At 45.7% G+C, this 16516-nt stretch overlaps 2 protein-coding genes across 2 annotated transcripts in view; one reads left to right on the top strand and one right to left on the bottom strand.

Annotated features, from left to right (window-relative positions):
- ACSL3 (acyl-CoA synthetase long chain family member 3) overlaps positions 1-16516 on the top strand; it is a 57635-nt gene that overhangs the window by 27828 nt on the left and 13291 nt on the right. Inside the window, exons 4-11 of the mRNA XM_029933702.1 lie at positions 4544-4721; positions 5962-6071; positions 7117-7255; positions 9693-9843; positions 11777-11900; positions 12106-12177; positions 13983-14122; positions 16162-16334. Coding sequence (XP_029789562.1) covers positions 4544-4721; positions 5962-6071; positions 7117-7255; positions 9693-9843; positions 11777-11900; positions 12106-12177; positions 13983-14122; positions 16162-16334 — 1087 coding nt within the window. The remainder of the gene's footprint in view (positions 1-4543; positions 4722-5961; positions 6072-7116; positions 7256-9692; positions 9844-11776; positions 11901-12105; positions 12178-13982; positions 14123-16161; positions 16335-16516) is intronic.
- LOC115287363 (ubiquitin-like protein 5) lies at positions 8420-9532 on the bottom strand (the record flags this gene model as incomplete). Its single annotated transcript, XM_029933692.1, has 2 exons — positions 8420-8528; positions 9258-9532. Coding segments are annotated over 2 exons (384 nt in total), but the record flags the coding sequence as incomplete, so codon positions are not given.

Genomic DNA, 16516 nt, shown 5'->3' with positions numbered 1-16516 from the left:
AAATATATGTACAAATATATAAATATATATTTATCTATTTGCATATGTATATGGTATTTATTTTCTGACTTGTTAGGACTTTTACATCCTAATTTATGTAAAAAACAGTGGTCAGTCTCTTGGCTGGGGTTTGTGTTCCAGTTGTTAGAGCGTCCACCCCAGCCAGAACTTTGGTTTTCCTTTCCGTACTTGGTTCTCCCCCCTGGCCAGCCTCTGTGTGTGAGACGCACCACCGGGCACCAAGTGGCTCGACCTGAAGAACGCGGCGTCTGGTTGTTTCCCCCCTTCATGGCCCCGCAGCCCCCTTTTAACAGGTCTTCGCTTCCACGCCTGCCCTGCTGTCACCCGTGCACACACAGCCTTTGACAAATGTCATTCAGGCCACCGTTCTCACCGGCACAGGAACAGCCGCCTCCTTCTGTAGTGCAGTCGGGGCGCCGTAATTAAAAAAAAATTTTTTTTAATGTTTATTCTTAGACAGACACACATACACAGCATGAGCAGGGGAGGGGCAGAGAGAGAGGGAGACACAGAATCCAAAACAGACTCCAGGCTCTGAGCTGTCAGCACTGAGCCCGACGCGGGGCTTCAACTCATGAACCGTGAGATCATGACCTGTGCTGAAGTCTGATGCTTAACTGACTGAGCCACCCAGCCCCCCGGAGTGTCGTAATTTAGCCCTTAGATTCTGGAATGAGCCTGCCTGGGTTTGCATTCTAGTCCTACTTAGGCTGGGTGATTTTTGAGCAAGTGATGCTTACTCTCTGCCTCAGTTTTCTCATGGTGAAATAGGGATAATAATAGTAAGTTCGTCCAGAGTTAGGGTGAGAGCCTCATAAGCCGCTGCTTCAGCATGCTTAGCACAGAGCGAACACTGGCAAGGGTTTGCCGCGGCCCTCCCTCCCCCCGCGCACCCTCCCCCTTGTAGCACCCCTCCTCCCCCTCCTCCTCTCCCTTCTTCTCCCCCACCCTCCTCATTACCCACCATCCAGACCTGCTGAATATTTTCACCCTCTGGCTCCCTCACAATAAATGGTCATCATCTTCATTCGCAGAGAGAAGGGTTAAATGGGACCAGGTGTACTTTGTCGAAGAAAGCAGGGAAGTGTTAATTTTGAAGTATTCTGTTCTAAATGGCTAAAGGTAAAGCTGCTACTTGCACTGGTGAAACCCTTAGCTTCCTGAAAACGGGATCTTTATTTGATTGTGTCATTCGTCAGGGTCCTGAAGAGTGAAGTATTTGTATGCTTCTCTTTTACAGAATGTTCTGTATGTTACCCCCATTTTTTTATAGTTAATCTTTTGAGATAAGAGATCCTCATCCTTAGTATCATCAGTATGTTTCTGAACAAAGTAAATTATTAAGTTCCTCTTTTCCCGGCAGTGGTAATCCGAGTGATAACACTGATATTTACACATGTGTATGTCACACCTGTGACAATAAAAATACAACCAGTTAAACCTGAGAGAGGAAAGCAACCATAAGGCCTGTCTTAACTCTGTTTCTAAGTTTACGAATTAGGAACTTGCTCAAAGACTCCATGGTAGACGTGTACCTCGCCAGACTCGTCATTCCTTTACCTGACTCAGAGTGGGGAAATTGAGCATATTCCTGTCTCATGGGTCATGGATGAGAATGTATAGTGTGTGTGCACAAGTGGGGGCGGGGCAGAGAGGGAGACGGAGAATCCCAAGCAGGCTCTGAGCTGTCAGCACAGCTCTGTCTCGTGAGCCCTGAGATCATGACCTGAGCCACAATCAAGAGTCAGATGCTTAACGGACTGAGCCACCCAGGCGCCCTGTGGATGCGAATATTTAAGAGGTTGCAGGCCAGGGGATGAGCATAATGGAGGAGTGGCCAGAACAAAAGCCACCCTAGGGGTCAAATGATCAGATGGATATGGATTTTTTTTCAAGCAGGCTTTTACAACAGGAGGCTTCTAGAGGAGAGAGGGGTCAGAAGACTCTGAAGGCCCAGAGTGAATTGAAATTGTGTTTAATTATACAGCTCCTTCCATGCAACTAGGAAATAATTACTGAGTGCCAACTGCACGCCATTAGGGAGACGATAATGAAAAGATGCACAGGTTACTCTTCTCGTGGGCCTTACATTTGTGCCGAAGGAAGAGACACAACAAGGGATCAGTTAGAGATTTAATATCTACTCTGAGGACATAAAGCTGGTTGGAGATCAGGTCTGGCCTTTCTTAGCGGAGGCCTGAACAAGAGAAGAGCCACCTCTGCAAAGATCTGGGTAATGGACCCTCTGTCGTGGGATGGGCCAGTGCTCTCGCTCTCTGGCTCCAACAGTGGAATGGGGTCTGTTGGGTGAGGCAGTTGTGCAAAATTGAAGAAGCCATTCAAACCCTGAGAACAACTATCTTTCTGAATTTGTGCCCGTGGCACCAGTCTTGCCTCATCTTAGCTCCTGCCCTAGGCTGGCCTGTTTGACAGACAGAAAGGACAAAGCATTTACAGGAAGTAATGAGTTAGGGGAAGAGGGTTTGATATGAGCACAGAGACGCTGGCAACGGCTAGGTCTCTTAGGGCTTTGTAGGCCAGGGTAAGGTTTTTGGTCGAGGTAGTTAAGATTGAGGATAGAAGTTTGGGAAGCACCTTGAAGTAAAGTCTTTGTAAGTGTGGTCTTAGTTAGGGACGCTTCAACCATCTTAATACTGTCAGAGACTGCAGGGACCAAGGGTATGGATGTATGTGAGCTGTTCAGCGTGGTGGCGGCAAGATCAGGGCATTCCTGTTACATTTCTAATTTCTCAGTGATCCGTGAGGTAGTACCTTCACCTGGAAGTGGAGAAGGGCGGGAGAGAGGGAGGGTGGAGGATATGGGAGTAGAAGAAGGGTTCAGGTAGCCATTTCAGAGGGTGCGGGAATGAGTGCAGCAGGAAAGCTGGGCTGCGCAGTCTGTGATCCCGTGTAGAATGAGGTTGGGGTTCTTTAGGATGGGCAGGGGGTAAGTAAATGGATTTAATCTCAGGTTTGAGCCACCATAGGGACAAAGTTAGAGCTGGAAATTTTTGTCTACCAAAAGACAAAATTGCACGGTGGGGCCTTTAAATGTAATCTTTATGGGCAAAGGTAGAAGATTCAGCACTTTAAAGGATTTAGTGGAATTCAGCTTGGTCATGCTTCAGTGAAATTCATGATTTGATTTCTTTGCCACACGATGGCCCCACTGTATGGATTTAAATGTTTGGATTATACAGATCATAGTTTTCAGAACATACACATTCTCTGAAACTTACAAAGCTTATTATTTAGATTCTGGAATCTAAGAGGCAGCTCATGCTTATCTTTGGAGTGTAAAATTCTTAATAATCGTAAGCCGGTTCGTGCACATTTTGGCCAAGTTCTCATCTGTCTTCTCACCCCCACAGAGCTCCTTTTGAAGTCATAGAGCTCCCCGTGCTGAGCATTTCACGGGGGTGCAGAGCAAGGTGAGAGTTTGGGACCGCTCAAATTCAATACGTATTTTAAATGCAGTTGCCTTAACCATCAAAATAAGAATTTATTTCTTGATCCATTATGGAACAGGACACTAGAGGGCAGTACTTATCTTTTTTTCCCCCCAGTTTTGTATCTTCACCCAACCTTTTATTTCTAGAACTCTCTTAAATGCATGCATTTTTGAGAATGAATGGGGTTAGATGGTTTTGAGGTGTGTGAAAGATAAGTATTAGTGAAACAGCTGGCCTTGGGAACTATTGGTATATATTTGTAGTGCAAGGAGCTTTTTATCCGATTGATACGTAAATGGGCATCTGTGGTCTAATAGAAGTTGGAGAAAATTCCTAAAGAAACATGTTAGCCAGTTCTAGAAGAGGATTATTGCTAGTGTAGACCTAATGGCACCTGCACTTATGGTGAGCACAAACAAAACGTTGAAAGCCCAGTGGTGCCAGTTGGTACTTAAGGCTTAAATGAATAATGAAACTCATCCTGGTTGTGTAAATAGAGACTTGTTTACTTTCCTTACTCAGAGTTAGATATGGGAGAGAGCAGTTCAAATTGAAGAGCCATAAATACGTCTGTGATCTTGGGTCTGTCCAGTTTGTTTGTGAATCGTATTGTACCCTTTGATATTCAAATCTGAGAATTCATCAATAGAGGGAAAGTAAAATGTTGGTATCCTTAGTACTTGATACTAGGCTAAATTTTAAGCTGACATCTACATTGTTGAGTAAATGATCTATAAATGAATTAATATCGGATCCTTGGGTCAAAAAGTGATCTTTAAAATCCTGTGAAACTCTGAGGATTTTTGAAAACAACCCCCCCCCCCCCCGTTACAATTAAAGATTCGGCATGCAGTTTGCCAAAGAAAGTGTCACAAAATAGCTCATTTCCAAAATAGATTTTTTTCACTCAATTCACTTTTTTTTTTTTTTTAAAGAAAAAAATAGTTAAAGTATATGCAGACATGCAGACATAATTCTGGTTGGTCATAAAACTTGGAAGAAATCTTGGCTTCTTTCTAGAACACACTATTCTGGTCATACTAAAAGGTTTTGTGTGTTTTGTTTACCAGGTTATTCTCGGGCACTATACTTGGCTCTCCTATGAAGACGTCTTCCTTCGAGCTCTGAACTTTGGAAACGGCTTACAGACGTTGGGTCAGAAACCAAAGACCAACATTGCCATCTTCTGCGAAACCAGGGCTGAATGGATGATTGCCGCGCAGGCGTGCTTTATGTATAATTTTCAGCGTACGTAGGCTTTCTGATCTTCTGGAAGAGCGGACTTGAGTTACTGTGGGAAAGAGGATAGTGTTTATTACAGATATTTCGTTCTTAAGAAATTAAAATTCTGAAGTTAATTTCCACCTTGCATCTCATCAGCAGAGAATTCTGTTACAACTTACAGTTGTGGGTCTACTTTGGAAAAGGAATCGGTGTGGTGAGGGGACCAGAACGTATTCCAGAGGGGACTCGGGGCCTCGCAAATGAGGCGTGCACCTGGGGGCCAGTGAAGGCACTGCCCGTCCTGTCAGGAGCTCTCCTGTGAAGTCGGTGTCACCTTGTCATGCCACTTCTGTTAGTGGTGATCATTGACGTCATGCTCAAACCCAGGTGCCAAGTTCAGTGATAAGGAGTTTTTATATTGTAGTAATTTCAGCAGCAGCCCCGAGGCCCGAGCCTGTCAGGTGGTCCTGGAAACTTGGCTCACAGGCCTGGGTTCCAAAATGTGGCCTTAAGTCTGGACACTGTCTTACCTTTCAGATGACACAGAGAAGACGCTTTTATTGGGCTTCCTGCTGTAATGCCTCCACTGTTTCTGTAAAAACTGACCTACCCTTTTGCTTTCATAGGTTTGGGTTTACAGTATGCTTCTTTTGAGAAGCCATACAAGAATTCTCTCTTAAAGTCACTTGACGTCTAGCTTCTGTCAGTTAGGCAGAAAGCAAATCGAAGGCCACAGGGTCAAACTAAGGCTTTGACGTTTTAGGAGTTGGATTGTGGCATCCTGGAGCAACATCTGTAGGTGAAACAAAATTAAAAGAAATTAAAAAAAATGTTTTAGTGTTTATTTTTGACAGAGAGCAAGTGAGCAGGGGAGGGGCAGAGAGAGAGGGAGACACAGAATTCAAAGCAGGCTCCAGGTTCTGAGCTGTCAGCACAGAGGCCGACGCAAGCCTCAGACTCATGAACCATGAGATCATGACCTAAGCTGAAGTCTGACTCTCAACTAACTAAGCCAGCCAGGTGCCCCCCAAATTTTTTGTTTTAAAATATTGGAGATATTGGGGGGCCATTAGGTAGGAAAGGGTTAGTGGGCATAATATTGAAATGATTTAGAAAATCATAGCCTAGTTCTGTAATAAACCATGGATTCTTAAATTTAAGGGTCAGTATACCACTGTGATTCATGACCACTTTCAGAGACTTTATTTATATTTAGTACTTCCATGAAATGTTCAAATGCTTGACCTACCCTTCTCTTCTGCAGTTGTTACATTGTATGCTACTCTGGGAGGCCCGGCCATCGTGCACGGATTGAATGAAACAGAGGTGACCAACATCATTACCAGTAAAGAACTCTTGCAAACAAAGTTGAAGGTGAGCTCTTTGGTTATTTTCTAACCATCCAGTACTTGAGAATCTTCAGGGTCTTGGGCTCTAAGACTGATGCTTGTATGTCTTTAAAATCCTGAATATCTTTGTGAACTTTTAGGAATATCACACTTCATTGCTTTCCTTTGGAAAATAAAAATGTAGGTTTCGCCTGGATTTATGTATAAGTAGTGCAGAGAGCTATGGAGAGATTGGGAGTGTAATGCGCGCCCGTGTCTGAGGGGAAAGGGCTACCACATTTATTGCGCTCACTTGTATTCCAGTTTATTGTCAGTAAATTCATAATTTTGAAGGGTTGTTTCTAAACTGGTTAAGTCATTTATTTTATTTCTGAAGACTTGGGTCATCATGAAGTTTTAGAATTTTTAAGGAAAGAGGAGACTTTATGAAACTATAGGAAAAAGGGTTTAAGTCTCTAGATGTGAAAACCATAATATCTGCCATATTTTTAAGTTTATTTATTTATTTTGAGAGAGAGAGAGAGAACGAGAGTCAGTAGGGGAGGGGCAGAGAGAGGGGGACAGAGGATCTGAAGTGGGCTCTGAGCTGTCAGCACAGAGCTCGATGCGGGGCTCAAACTCACAAACCGTGAGATCATGACCCGTGCCAGAGTCAGATGCTCAGCGGACTGAGCCACCCAGGCGTGTGCACACCTCCTCCCCATTTCTTATATGCAGGTTTGTAAGTGAATCCCCTATAGTTCACCTCTTGAAAACCTGTGAGGCTGTGGCTGTTTCTCCAGCGTCCTGCGTTCGTATGCCTGTTGTGGAAGGAAGTGACTTTGTTGATTGGGAATGGGTACACACAGGTAATCCAATGGTATAAAATAGCAATTTAAATTTCAGACCAGTATTTCTCCATCTGAAGGAAGTGGCTTTCATACCCGTGCACCCCCTCACCTGTTTGGGAGGCAAGAAATGAATAGTTCTGGGACTGCGGTAAACTGCTTTTCTTGGGTCCCGGACTGGCTCTGAGCTGTTTGTTTACTGATGCACAGTGAAGACCATGAGGTGTGCTTGTGTTTTTCCAGGACATCGTCTCTTTAGTCCCACGCCTGCGGCACGTCATCACCGTGGACGGGAAGCCTCCGACCTGGTCCGAGTTCCCCAAGGGCGTCATCGTGCACACCATGGCCGCCGTCCAGGCCCTGGGCGCCAAGGGGAGCACAGGTGCGGCTCCTTCGCAGGTCCTTCCTGGGGTTTCACAGGGACCGTGTTCCCCAGAGTCGTTTCAGGCCCTGAGGTCAGGTCAGGGGCAAACCTGTTTCCTAGGCCACCACTTCGGGGAGCGCGGCCACTCTGGGGCTACTTTCATCTGTCTTTTATAGAAAGGTTGAGGAAGAACACTTACATAAATCTATTAGTATTCAGAACGTGTGAAATTAATTGAAAATACTGCTGTGTTATACAGGTTTCCTGTTGCTTTTTTCTGATGGTTTTGAGTGGGTTGAAGTTAGTTTTGTAGGTAGTGCCATCAAGCTAGTCATACGTGAGTCGTGTGTAAGTACGAGCTGATGGCTACACCTGGGCCCCCCTCTCGCCTCCCCCCGCCTTCCCTCCTGGCTCTGACTCTGCCTCTTCCGGAGGGAACGTCTTTTTACCCCCAGGCTGGACCACGTGGGCATGGTGACCCTGGAAGTTCCACTGAGATAAGTGTCAGAAAGTGCTAGAAAGTGTGTGGGGAGTTAGGAATATCACAGAGGCTGCTGGGATGCTGGGACTGGATTTCCTTTGCAGTTGGAAACCTAGCGCTTCTTCAGGCATAAGCGCTCAAGCTCTGGAATGGGAACCCTGCTGTGCTGACATTCGTGTTGGGCATATGGAGCTCTCGGTGCTGGCGGGACATTCAGGGTACATCTTTTTAAGATGCTTATTTATTTTTGAGAGAGAGACAGAGTGCTAGCTGGAGAGGAGCAGAGAGAGAGGGAGACACAGAATCCGAAGCAGGCTCCAGGCTCTGGGGCTGTCTGCACAGAGCCCAATGCGGGGCTCGAACTCACGAACCACGAGATCATGACCTGAGTCGAAGTCGGATGCTTAACCGACTGAGTCACCCAGGCGACTCTCAGTGTAGATCTGTAGTGGGGGTGAGGGGGGTGGGGTGGCCTTAAGTTTGGAGTTACAAGATTCAGAAGCTAGATGCACTTCACAATGGCTGTGAAGTGGGTGAGGTCACCCACGGAAAATGGTTCCTCCAAAAGTGGCCGAGGTTGGCTAGAGAGGAGGGAAGGGAAGGGACCCTGTGGTTCCCAGAAGCCAGGTGAAGGGAGCCTGTCAGTGAGGCGGGAGTCGTCAGCAGGAGTCAGGCGGCACTAGGATCGCAGGAGGACTGCCTCAGAGCAGTTTGTAGGATGCGGTGGCCGGGGCTGGTGCCTGGTACGAAGGGCTGAGCGGCAGGCGAGGGAGGAAGCGCTGGGGCGGGGACCGTGGCCCCGAGATGCTTCTGTGCGTGCGGGAGAGACCGGCTCACTGGGGGACACGTTTAAAATAGTTTCCCCCTTCAGTCAGCAGGCGGGTTCCAGGATTAATTCGGGCAGCACCATCCATGACCCACTTCTCTTTGCTTCTCTGCTGTGTCGCCTGTAGGATGATGGCTGCTGTCCTTAGGCTTGTGCCCAGGAGGACATGGTCTTTTAATCCAGGACTCAGACTGTAGCCAAGTCAGCTTCACCACGTGGGGACAGAGAGCATGTTTTAGCAACCACCCTTACTTCTTAGTTGAATTGCTGGAATTTGTGTCCCTACCGCCTTTCTTCCCTTTCTTAAGTTAGGTACAAGCCAAAGTGACCCTTGTCACAGGTGATGACAAACCCTTGCTTTCTACCCTGGGGTGACATCCAAAGTCTTGAGTGGCCTTGAAGGCTCTGCATGATATGGTCCTGGCTGTGACTTCACTTTGCTTTCCTGCTGTTTTTCCTTTTGCTCACTGGCCTTTATGCCTGGCAGTCACATTGGTACCTCAGGGCCTTTGCTCTTGCTGATTTTCTACTTGAAACATTCTTCTCCCAGGCCCAGGGTTTCCACAGCTCCCTTCCTCACTGTAGTCAAGTCTTTACTAAAATACCAACTCAACAGGAAAGTGTTTCTTGACTTTTCCATCTAAGTTGCTGCTTTTTTTTTTTTTTTTGCAACTTTTAAGATTTTATTAACATAAGTTTTTAAAAACAAGCACGGGGACGAGGGTGGGGTGACAGGAGAGGAAACGGGAGGGAGGTGGCCGGCAGGATGTCTGCTCCATTGGTAATAAAGCTCCAGGTTCCTCCCATCATGGATTTCATAGTCTCCCAGAGACACATGGTCCTTAGAAATCGTGAACCACTTCTTCGGGTCAATCCTGTTCCAGCGGGTGCCAGTTTGGGCTGGGATTAGCTTCTTAAGGTCCCCGATGGTGTCATCGGTGTTGCGCTTAATGCGGACCTTCTTCCCTAGATTGTCATTGCAGACAACCTCTCATTATGATCGATCTCAGTATTTTCTATATTTCCTTTATGTGTGGGGACTGACCCCTGAATGAATACAGCAGTTGTTGAATTGAGTTAACCAACCCGATTATGGAGAAAACCGGTAACGCGGCAGTTCCAGAAGTGTGTGTTTTTCCCCAACGCAGAAAACCAACCTCCGAGCAAACCAGCGCCCTCAGATATCGCCGTGATCATGTATACCAGTGGATCCACAGGACTTCCGAAGGGGGTCATGATCTCCCACAGTAACATCATTGCCGGGATAACTGGGATGGCGGAAAGGATCCCAGGGCTGGGGTGAGTCCTAGCAAATGCCTGCGAAGTGGTCTGTTATTTGTGTCCGTCGTTGCACTAACGCTTGTGTCATTTAGTGCTGTATGGCCAAGTCAGTCTCTCAGGGGCTGTTCACAGTTGGCGTTTCCTTCAGGAAAACAACAACAATAAAAACAAAAGGCAGCACATTTAAATTAGTTACAAAATAGTTACAGTTGTGTAGTTTAAGATACAGTTTAGTATATAATATCATTATTAATATTTACTTTTTACTTTAAAAGTGTAAATTTTAACTCCCTTAAACCCCTTACTTTACCTTAATCGGTCAATAGTATTGCCGCTAGGGTCATTTTTACACCTAAATGTGTATGACCCAGGTGAACAGATAACTTCGTAGGTTCCAGTAAGTATTTACTGAGCTTCATCCAGTCTCTGGTTTTTCTTTGTAAGAACAGTTCCAGCCGCGGCGGGCAGGGTGGGCGTGCCCTGGGAAGGGACTGGCGGAGGCGGCCCGGACCGGGAGGGCTTGTCCGGGCGTTGGCATTCAGACGGCTGATCTGGTGTGCTGGTGGTGGCTGGAGATATATGTATATTTCATAGTGTGTTGTCAGGTGGTTTCCATGTAACACCCGGTGCCCATCCCCACGAGTGCCCCCCTCCATGGCCATCACCCCCTTCCCCTCTCCCCCACCCCCATCAGCCCTCAGTTTGTTCTCAGTATTCAAGAGTCTCTCATGGTTTGCCTCCCTCCCTCTCCCCACCTATTTTTCCCCTGCCCTCCCCCTCCCCCGTGGTCCTCTGTTAAAGTCTCTCCTGTTAGACCTATGAGTGCAAACATGTGGTATCTGTCCTTCTCCGCCTGACTACTTCACTCAGCACGACACCCTCGAGGTCCATCCACTTTCCTACAAATGGCAGATTTCATTCTTTCTCATTGCCATCTGGTACTCCATTGTGTATATACACCACGTCTTCTTGATCCATTCATCAGTTGACAGACAGTTAGGCTCTTTCCATGTCTTGGCTATTGTAGAAAGTGCCGCTCTGAACACTGGGGTACATGTGCTCCTATGCATCAGCACTTCTGTATCCCTTGGGTAGATCCCCAGCAGGGCTATTGCTGGGTCAAAGAGGAATTCTATTGTTAATTTTTTGAGGAGCCTCCACACTGTTTTCCAGAGCGGCTGTACCAGTTTGCATTCCCACCAACAGTGTAGGAGGGTGCCTGTCTCTCCACGCCCTCACCAGCATCTATAGTCTCCTGATTTGTTCATTTTAAGTAGCTGGATATTTTTGATGCCCTTATGCACAGAAACCACACTCACACACACCCGTTACTGTGGAATTGAATTTAGGGATAGAGAGAGAAATTTCTTTTATGAGTGGAGAACTTTTAGAAAAAATTAAGAACAACAGTTTCCAGGGTTAGTTTGCTCTTCCTGGTTTTGGTGAGTGGGTGCAGTTCATGACATAGATACATGTATGTATATGTTTTCTTATGTATGGCACAATTTATATAACTCTCAAAACAGGGATTTCTTTTGTAAAACTCCTGGCCAACAGTTGTGGATTCTGTTTGAACTCTTCTGTTCAGGAGCCCACCAGCTTTAAAGACCATTTCCTTTTTGGATGATTTCCTTTGCCCTTTAAGAGAACCCTTCTTTTGGCCTCCAGTCTTCATTTCTTCTCTCTAGCACATAGTTCCTGCAGCGCCCGAAGCTGGTGAGCGCCGTCGAGGAGGCCTGGGGATGGACCGGCTTCCTTACGGTCCGCCTCCTGGGCCTTAGGCTGAGCTGTGGTTCTCCCCTCTGCGCCCCCCAGCCGCCCGCACGCCCCTCCTCCCCGCATGTGCACGCACACTCTCTCTCTCTCTCCTTTTCTCCCCACATGGGCTCCCTTTTGCAGTTGCTTCTAGGAGAGGCAGCACCTGACAGTGGCTTTTCTACCCCCCTTGCAGAGAGGAGGACGTTTACATCGGCTACCTGCCTCTGGCCCACGTGCTAGAGCTGAGCGCCGAGCTCGTGTGTCTTTCTCACGGATGCCGCATCGGCTACTCTGCGCCGCAGACCTTAGCAGACCAGGTAAACGACATGTCCAGGACTTCAGGCGCGGAAACGTTTTTGACCCATATAACCATATGTCGCAAAAGGGACAGTCATTTCATCACTTGCCTTTCAAGTTCTTTTTACAATAAGTGAATTAAAACGGTGAATTTATAATGTACTTTTTGGTCTGAGAATTCCACTGTAAGGATCACTTTACGTAGATGACCGTTTCTTTCCGTAGTCTTCGAAAATAAAGAAGGGAAGCAAAGGGGATACAACCATGTTGAAACCAACACTGATGGCAGCTGTTCCGGTAAGAACTGACCATGAATCAGTGTTGAGCACTGAACAAGTGGGAAAGACACCATTGGCTGGGTAGTTCATGTGGGGTTTCTACTTCTTGATTATTTGTATTGCCTTAGGTACTACAGGATTTAGTCAGTCTTCTTTTAGCTTTATTTTTTAAATTTATTAAACCCTCAAGCTAGTTTCGGCTTCCCTCTGATATTATCAGCTCCTTTCCTTAAGTAAGCTTCCTGCTCAGATCATCTTCATGATGTTTCCTATAAGTAGAAACCAGATGCCCAGTGGGAGGTCGGGGTGGGGCAGAGGTTCGACACCCTTTCCTCTTCCTCAAGCCAATTGTGTCATTGCCTCCTGAGCCCCCAGGAAGTCTGACCTAGTCACCAGAAAAAGTGACAGAGAAGTTGGTGCAACTTTGAATTACCTGAGAAGCACTTTGCATCATGGGGACGGTCCTGGGAGTTAGAGGGGTGGAAATGGGGTAGCAACAAATTTTCCGTCTCCTTAGTGTAAGCTTTATGGGGCTCCTGGTTTTGCTTCAAAGTGCTGGGAATTGTTCCAGATACCTGAGTGCTCCCATCAAGCATAGCTAATGTAGTTACCACAAGTGCTAATGACCAGTAGTTTGATAGTTTGTATACGTGAGGAGTTTCCTTGGTGTAGTATTTACTTCTCAGTTCATGTATTAGTTCATATAAAATTAAATATAGTTTAAAATTGTAGAGGAAAAACCATTTCAGGTCATTATAGTGTACTTTATAGTAATAGGCCTAGCGAGCAAAAGGCAGTGCAGAGAAGAAAAATTTCCTGTGTGCAGCATGAAAAGACAGTCAACTGGGGCACCTTGGTGGCTCAGTCGGGTAAGCGTCCAACTCTTGGTTTTGGCTCAGGTCACGATCTCACAGTTCGTGGGATCAAGCCCTGTGTCAGGCTCTGCACTGACAGCACAGAACCTGCTTGGGATATTCTCTCTCTCTCTCTCTCTCTCTCTCTCTCTCTTTCTCTCTCTCTCTCTCTCTCTCTCTCTCTCTCTCTCTCTCTCTCTCTCTCTCCCCCCTCTCCCCCCTCTCTCCCTCTCTGTTTCTCTGCCTCTCCCCCACTCTCTTTCTAATAAATATACTTAAAAAAATAAAAGACCATGAACAAACCAAAATAACCCTATGTCACCCCCCCTTTTTAAAAATTTTTTAATGTTTATTTTTGAAAGACAAAGAGAAAGTACAAGGGAGGGAAGGTCAGAGAGAGGGGGACACAGAATCAGAAGCAGGCTCCAGGCTCTCGGAGCTGTCAGCACAGAGCCTGATGCAGGGCTCAAACCCATGAACCTTGAGATTGTGACCTGACCTGAATCCGGATGCTTAACCAGCTGAACCACCCAGGTGCCCCAACTCTGTGGCCCGTTTGTGAGCAAAGTGTGACTGTGTTTTTATAAGATAATGTATGAGAATTTTAAAAGCCGTTTCATACAGTTGTTCATTTAGTTAGTGAGCTTTTCCCAAAATAAATAAGACAATTGCTTATTGTGTAAGTGAAGCAATATAAAAAAATCGATAATGATAACATTACTGCCCTAAGGCTTTTCTTTCTTTCAGCTCCTTTTATGAGCATCTAGGTATACTTGTGCCATGAAAAATTACTTTTACAGAAACCTCACTTTTAAACTTGTTGTGGCTCTATTTTAACAGTTTGTTCATCTTAGGATATGCTTTTTAAAATGCCTTAGTACTGATAGAAATATTTGTCTGTTGTCAAGATATAATATGTAAGGCAGCTGATAGCGTTATTGGTTGTATTAACTCATTTTTATCTATCTAGGAAATCATGGATCGGATCTACAAAAATGTCATGAATAAAGTGAATGAAATGAGTAGTTTCCAGCGCAATCTCTTTATTCTGGCCTATAATTACAAAATGGAGCAGATTTCAAAAGGGCACAGCACCCCTCTGTGTGACAGGTAAGTGACACCCCTTCTCTTTGGTCACTTACCATTGTGTCCATGTTACTAGCCTAGTTCATTGAGATCGTTATAAGAAATTTGTCTTAAAAAGTCAAAGGGACTAGAAAAACCCACCTTGCATAAGAATATGAGTAATTAAAAAAGATTGCAGTATTATTTGAAAAACTGTTGCGCTTGCAGTTTTCCTGTGTTTAACAGTGTGCTTCTGCGGTGCCTGGGAGGCTCCGTCAGTTTCGTGTCTGACCCTTGAATTCGGCTTCAGTCCTGATCTCTTGGTCGTGAGATCGAGCCCCGCGTCCAGCTCCGTGCTGGAGGTGGAGGCCGCTTGGGCGTCTCGTTCTGCCTCTCTCCTCTCTGTCCTGTCCGTCTCTCTCTGCCTCTCCCTCTCTCTCAAAATAAATAAAGAAACTTAAAAATTGTGTTTTTATTTTCTGTCGACATGTTATGTGATTTTAGTTGAGAAATAGTTTCTTTTTGCTTTTAAATTTATTTCAATATGAATGTAAAATGACAATGTGAGTAAATATGAGTAAATGTTTTGTCTTTTAAAGAGTCAAATGACAGGTTTTATCACCAACCTGTTATTTTTTGCTTTAGTAGTGCTAATAGAGTTAAGTAGACTTAATTGTAAAATAATCTAGAAATTAGAAATCAATGGATGACACATAATTTTTTAAAAATTTATTTATTTATTATTTTTATATTTTGAGGAGAAAGAGTGCAAGCGGAGAATCCTTAAGCAGGCCCCACACTCAGGCGTGAGGCTCCATCCCATGACCCAGGGAGCATGACCTGAGCTGGAATCAAGAGTTAGATGTTAAACCGACTGGGTCACCCAGGCGCCCCAACGTTTAATTTTTTTTTTTAATGAAAATACTAATATAGTTTTCAGATGTTCCACGTTATTTAAAACTTTGGTGGTTTTTTTTTTGTTTTTTGCCTTATTTTAGTTTTTGTCTTAGTGAGATCTATAACCTACTTTGTAAAGCCTGCTAATATTTTCTTTTAAATTACTGGCAGTTTTATTTTTTAAATTTTATTTATTTTAAATGTTTGTTTATTTTTGAAGGAGAGAGAGAGAGCACGAGTCTGGGAAGGACAGAGAGGGAAACACAGAATCCGAAGCAGGCTCCAGGCTCTGAGCTGTCAGCACAGAGCTCGATGTGGGGCTTGAACTCCCAAACTGTGAGATCATGACCTGAGCCAAAGTCGGGTGCTCAACCGACTGAGCCACCCAGGCGTCCATAGTCTGTTAATATATATATATTTTTTAACGTTTATTTTTAAGAGACAGAGTGTGAGCAGGGGAGGAGCAGAGAAAGAGAGGAGGAGACACAGAATCTGAAGCAGGCTCCAGGCTCTGAGCTGTCAGCACAGAGTCTGATGTGGGGCTCAAACCCATCACCCGTGAGATCATGACCTGAGCCGAAGTCAGGAGCTGGATACTCAACTGACTGAGCCGCCCAGGTGCCCCGTTAGTTTAGCAGACACTTTAAACAATAGACACTTTCGAGTCCAGTGAGATTTTTTAAAAGGGTATATACAATATATTCTGGGTGTGTATGTTTCTAGTGAAGTAAGCTAAAGCAAAAACATAATTTGCTTAAAAAAATTGCTTTTTAGTGTTTCTTTCTTTTTGAGAGAGAGCACAAGTGGAGGAGGGGCAGAGGGAGGAAGACACAGAATCCAAAGCAGGCTTCCGGCTCTGAGCTGTCAGCACAGAGCCTGATGCGGGGCTCGAACCCGTGAACCGTGAGATCCTGACGCAGGCGGGAGTTGGCTGCTTAACCAGCTGAGTCCCCCAGGCGCCCCTGAAAAGTTCTTAAGAGAAGAAACATCATTGTGTTCTGTACTTGGTTGACCTTCTACATAAAAATTAAGATTTAGGTAGTGGGTCAGAGAATCTCTTGACCGGGTGGTGTGGCCTTGGGTGAGCCTGACTCGCAAAATCTCACATATTGAAATAGACTACTTTGGAAAGTCCCATTTCAGCTTTAAAATCCTTTGATTCCCTGATTTTTTTTTTCTTTTTTAAGGTTTATTTTCCGCAAAGTCCGCGGCTTGCTGGGTGGGAACATCCGGCTCCTGTTGTGCGGCGGAGCTCCACTGTCTGCAACCACACAGCGCTTCATGAACATCTGTTTCTGCTGCCCCGTCGGGCAGGGCTATGGGCTCACCGAGTCTTCCGGAGCAGGAACGATTACGGAAGGTCGGTGCCCACGCCCGGTGTGGCTGGCGGGGGCTGGGGAGCGGCTCCGGGCTCCCTGCGTGGCTGTGCTCCCTGCACCGTGTAGGAGAGCAGTGCGGGGATCTGTGCGCAGGAGAAGGGCGGTTCTGGACGCAGTATTCCGACCGTATCAGTACATCCAGAGTCAGTCATGAAAGGAGATT

The sequence above is a fragment of the Suricata suricatta genome, chromosome 3 (genome assembly GCF_006229205.1).
Source record: "Suricata suricatta isolate VVHF042 chromosome 3, meerkat_22Aug2017_6uvM2_HiC, whole genome shotgun sequence".
NCBI classification, from domain to species: domain Eukaryota; kingdom Metazoa; phylum Chordata; class Mammalia; order Carnivora; family Herpestidae; genus Suricata; species Suricata suricatta.
The sequence above is the reverse complement of the archived record's forward strand: the minus strand, read 5'-3'. Positions and strand labels throughout refer to the sequence as shown.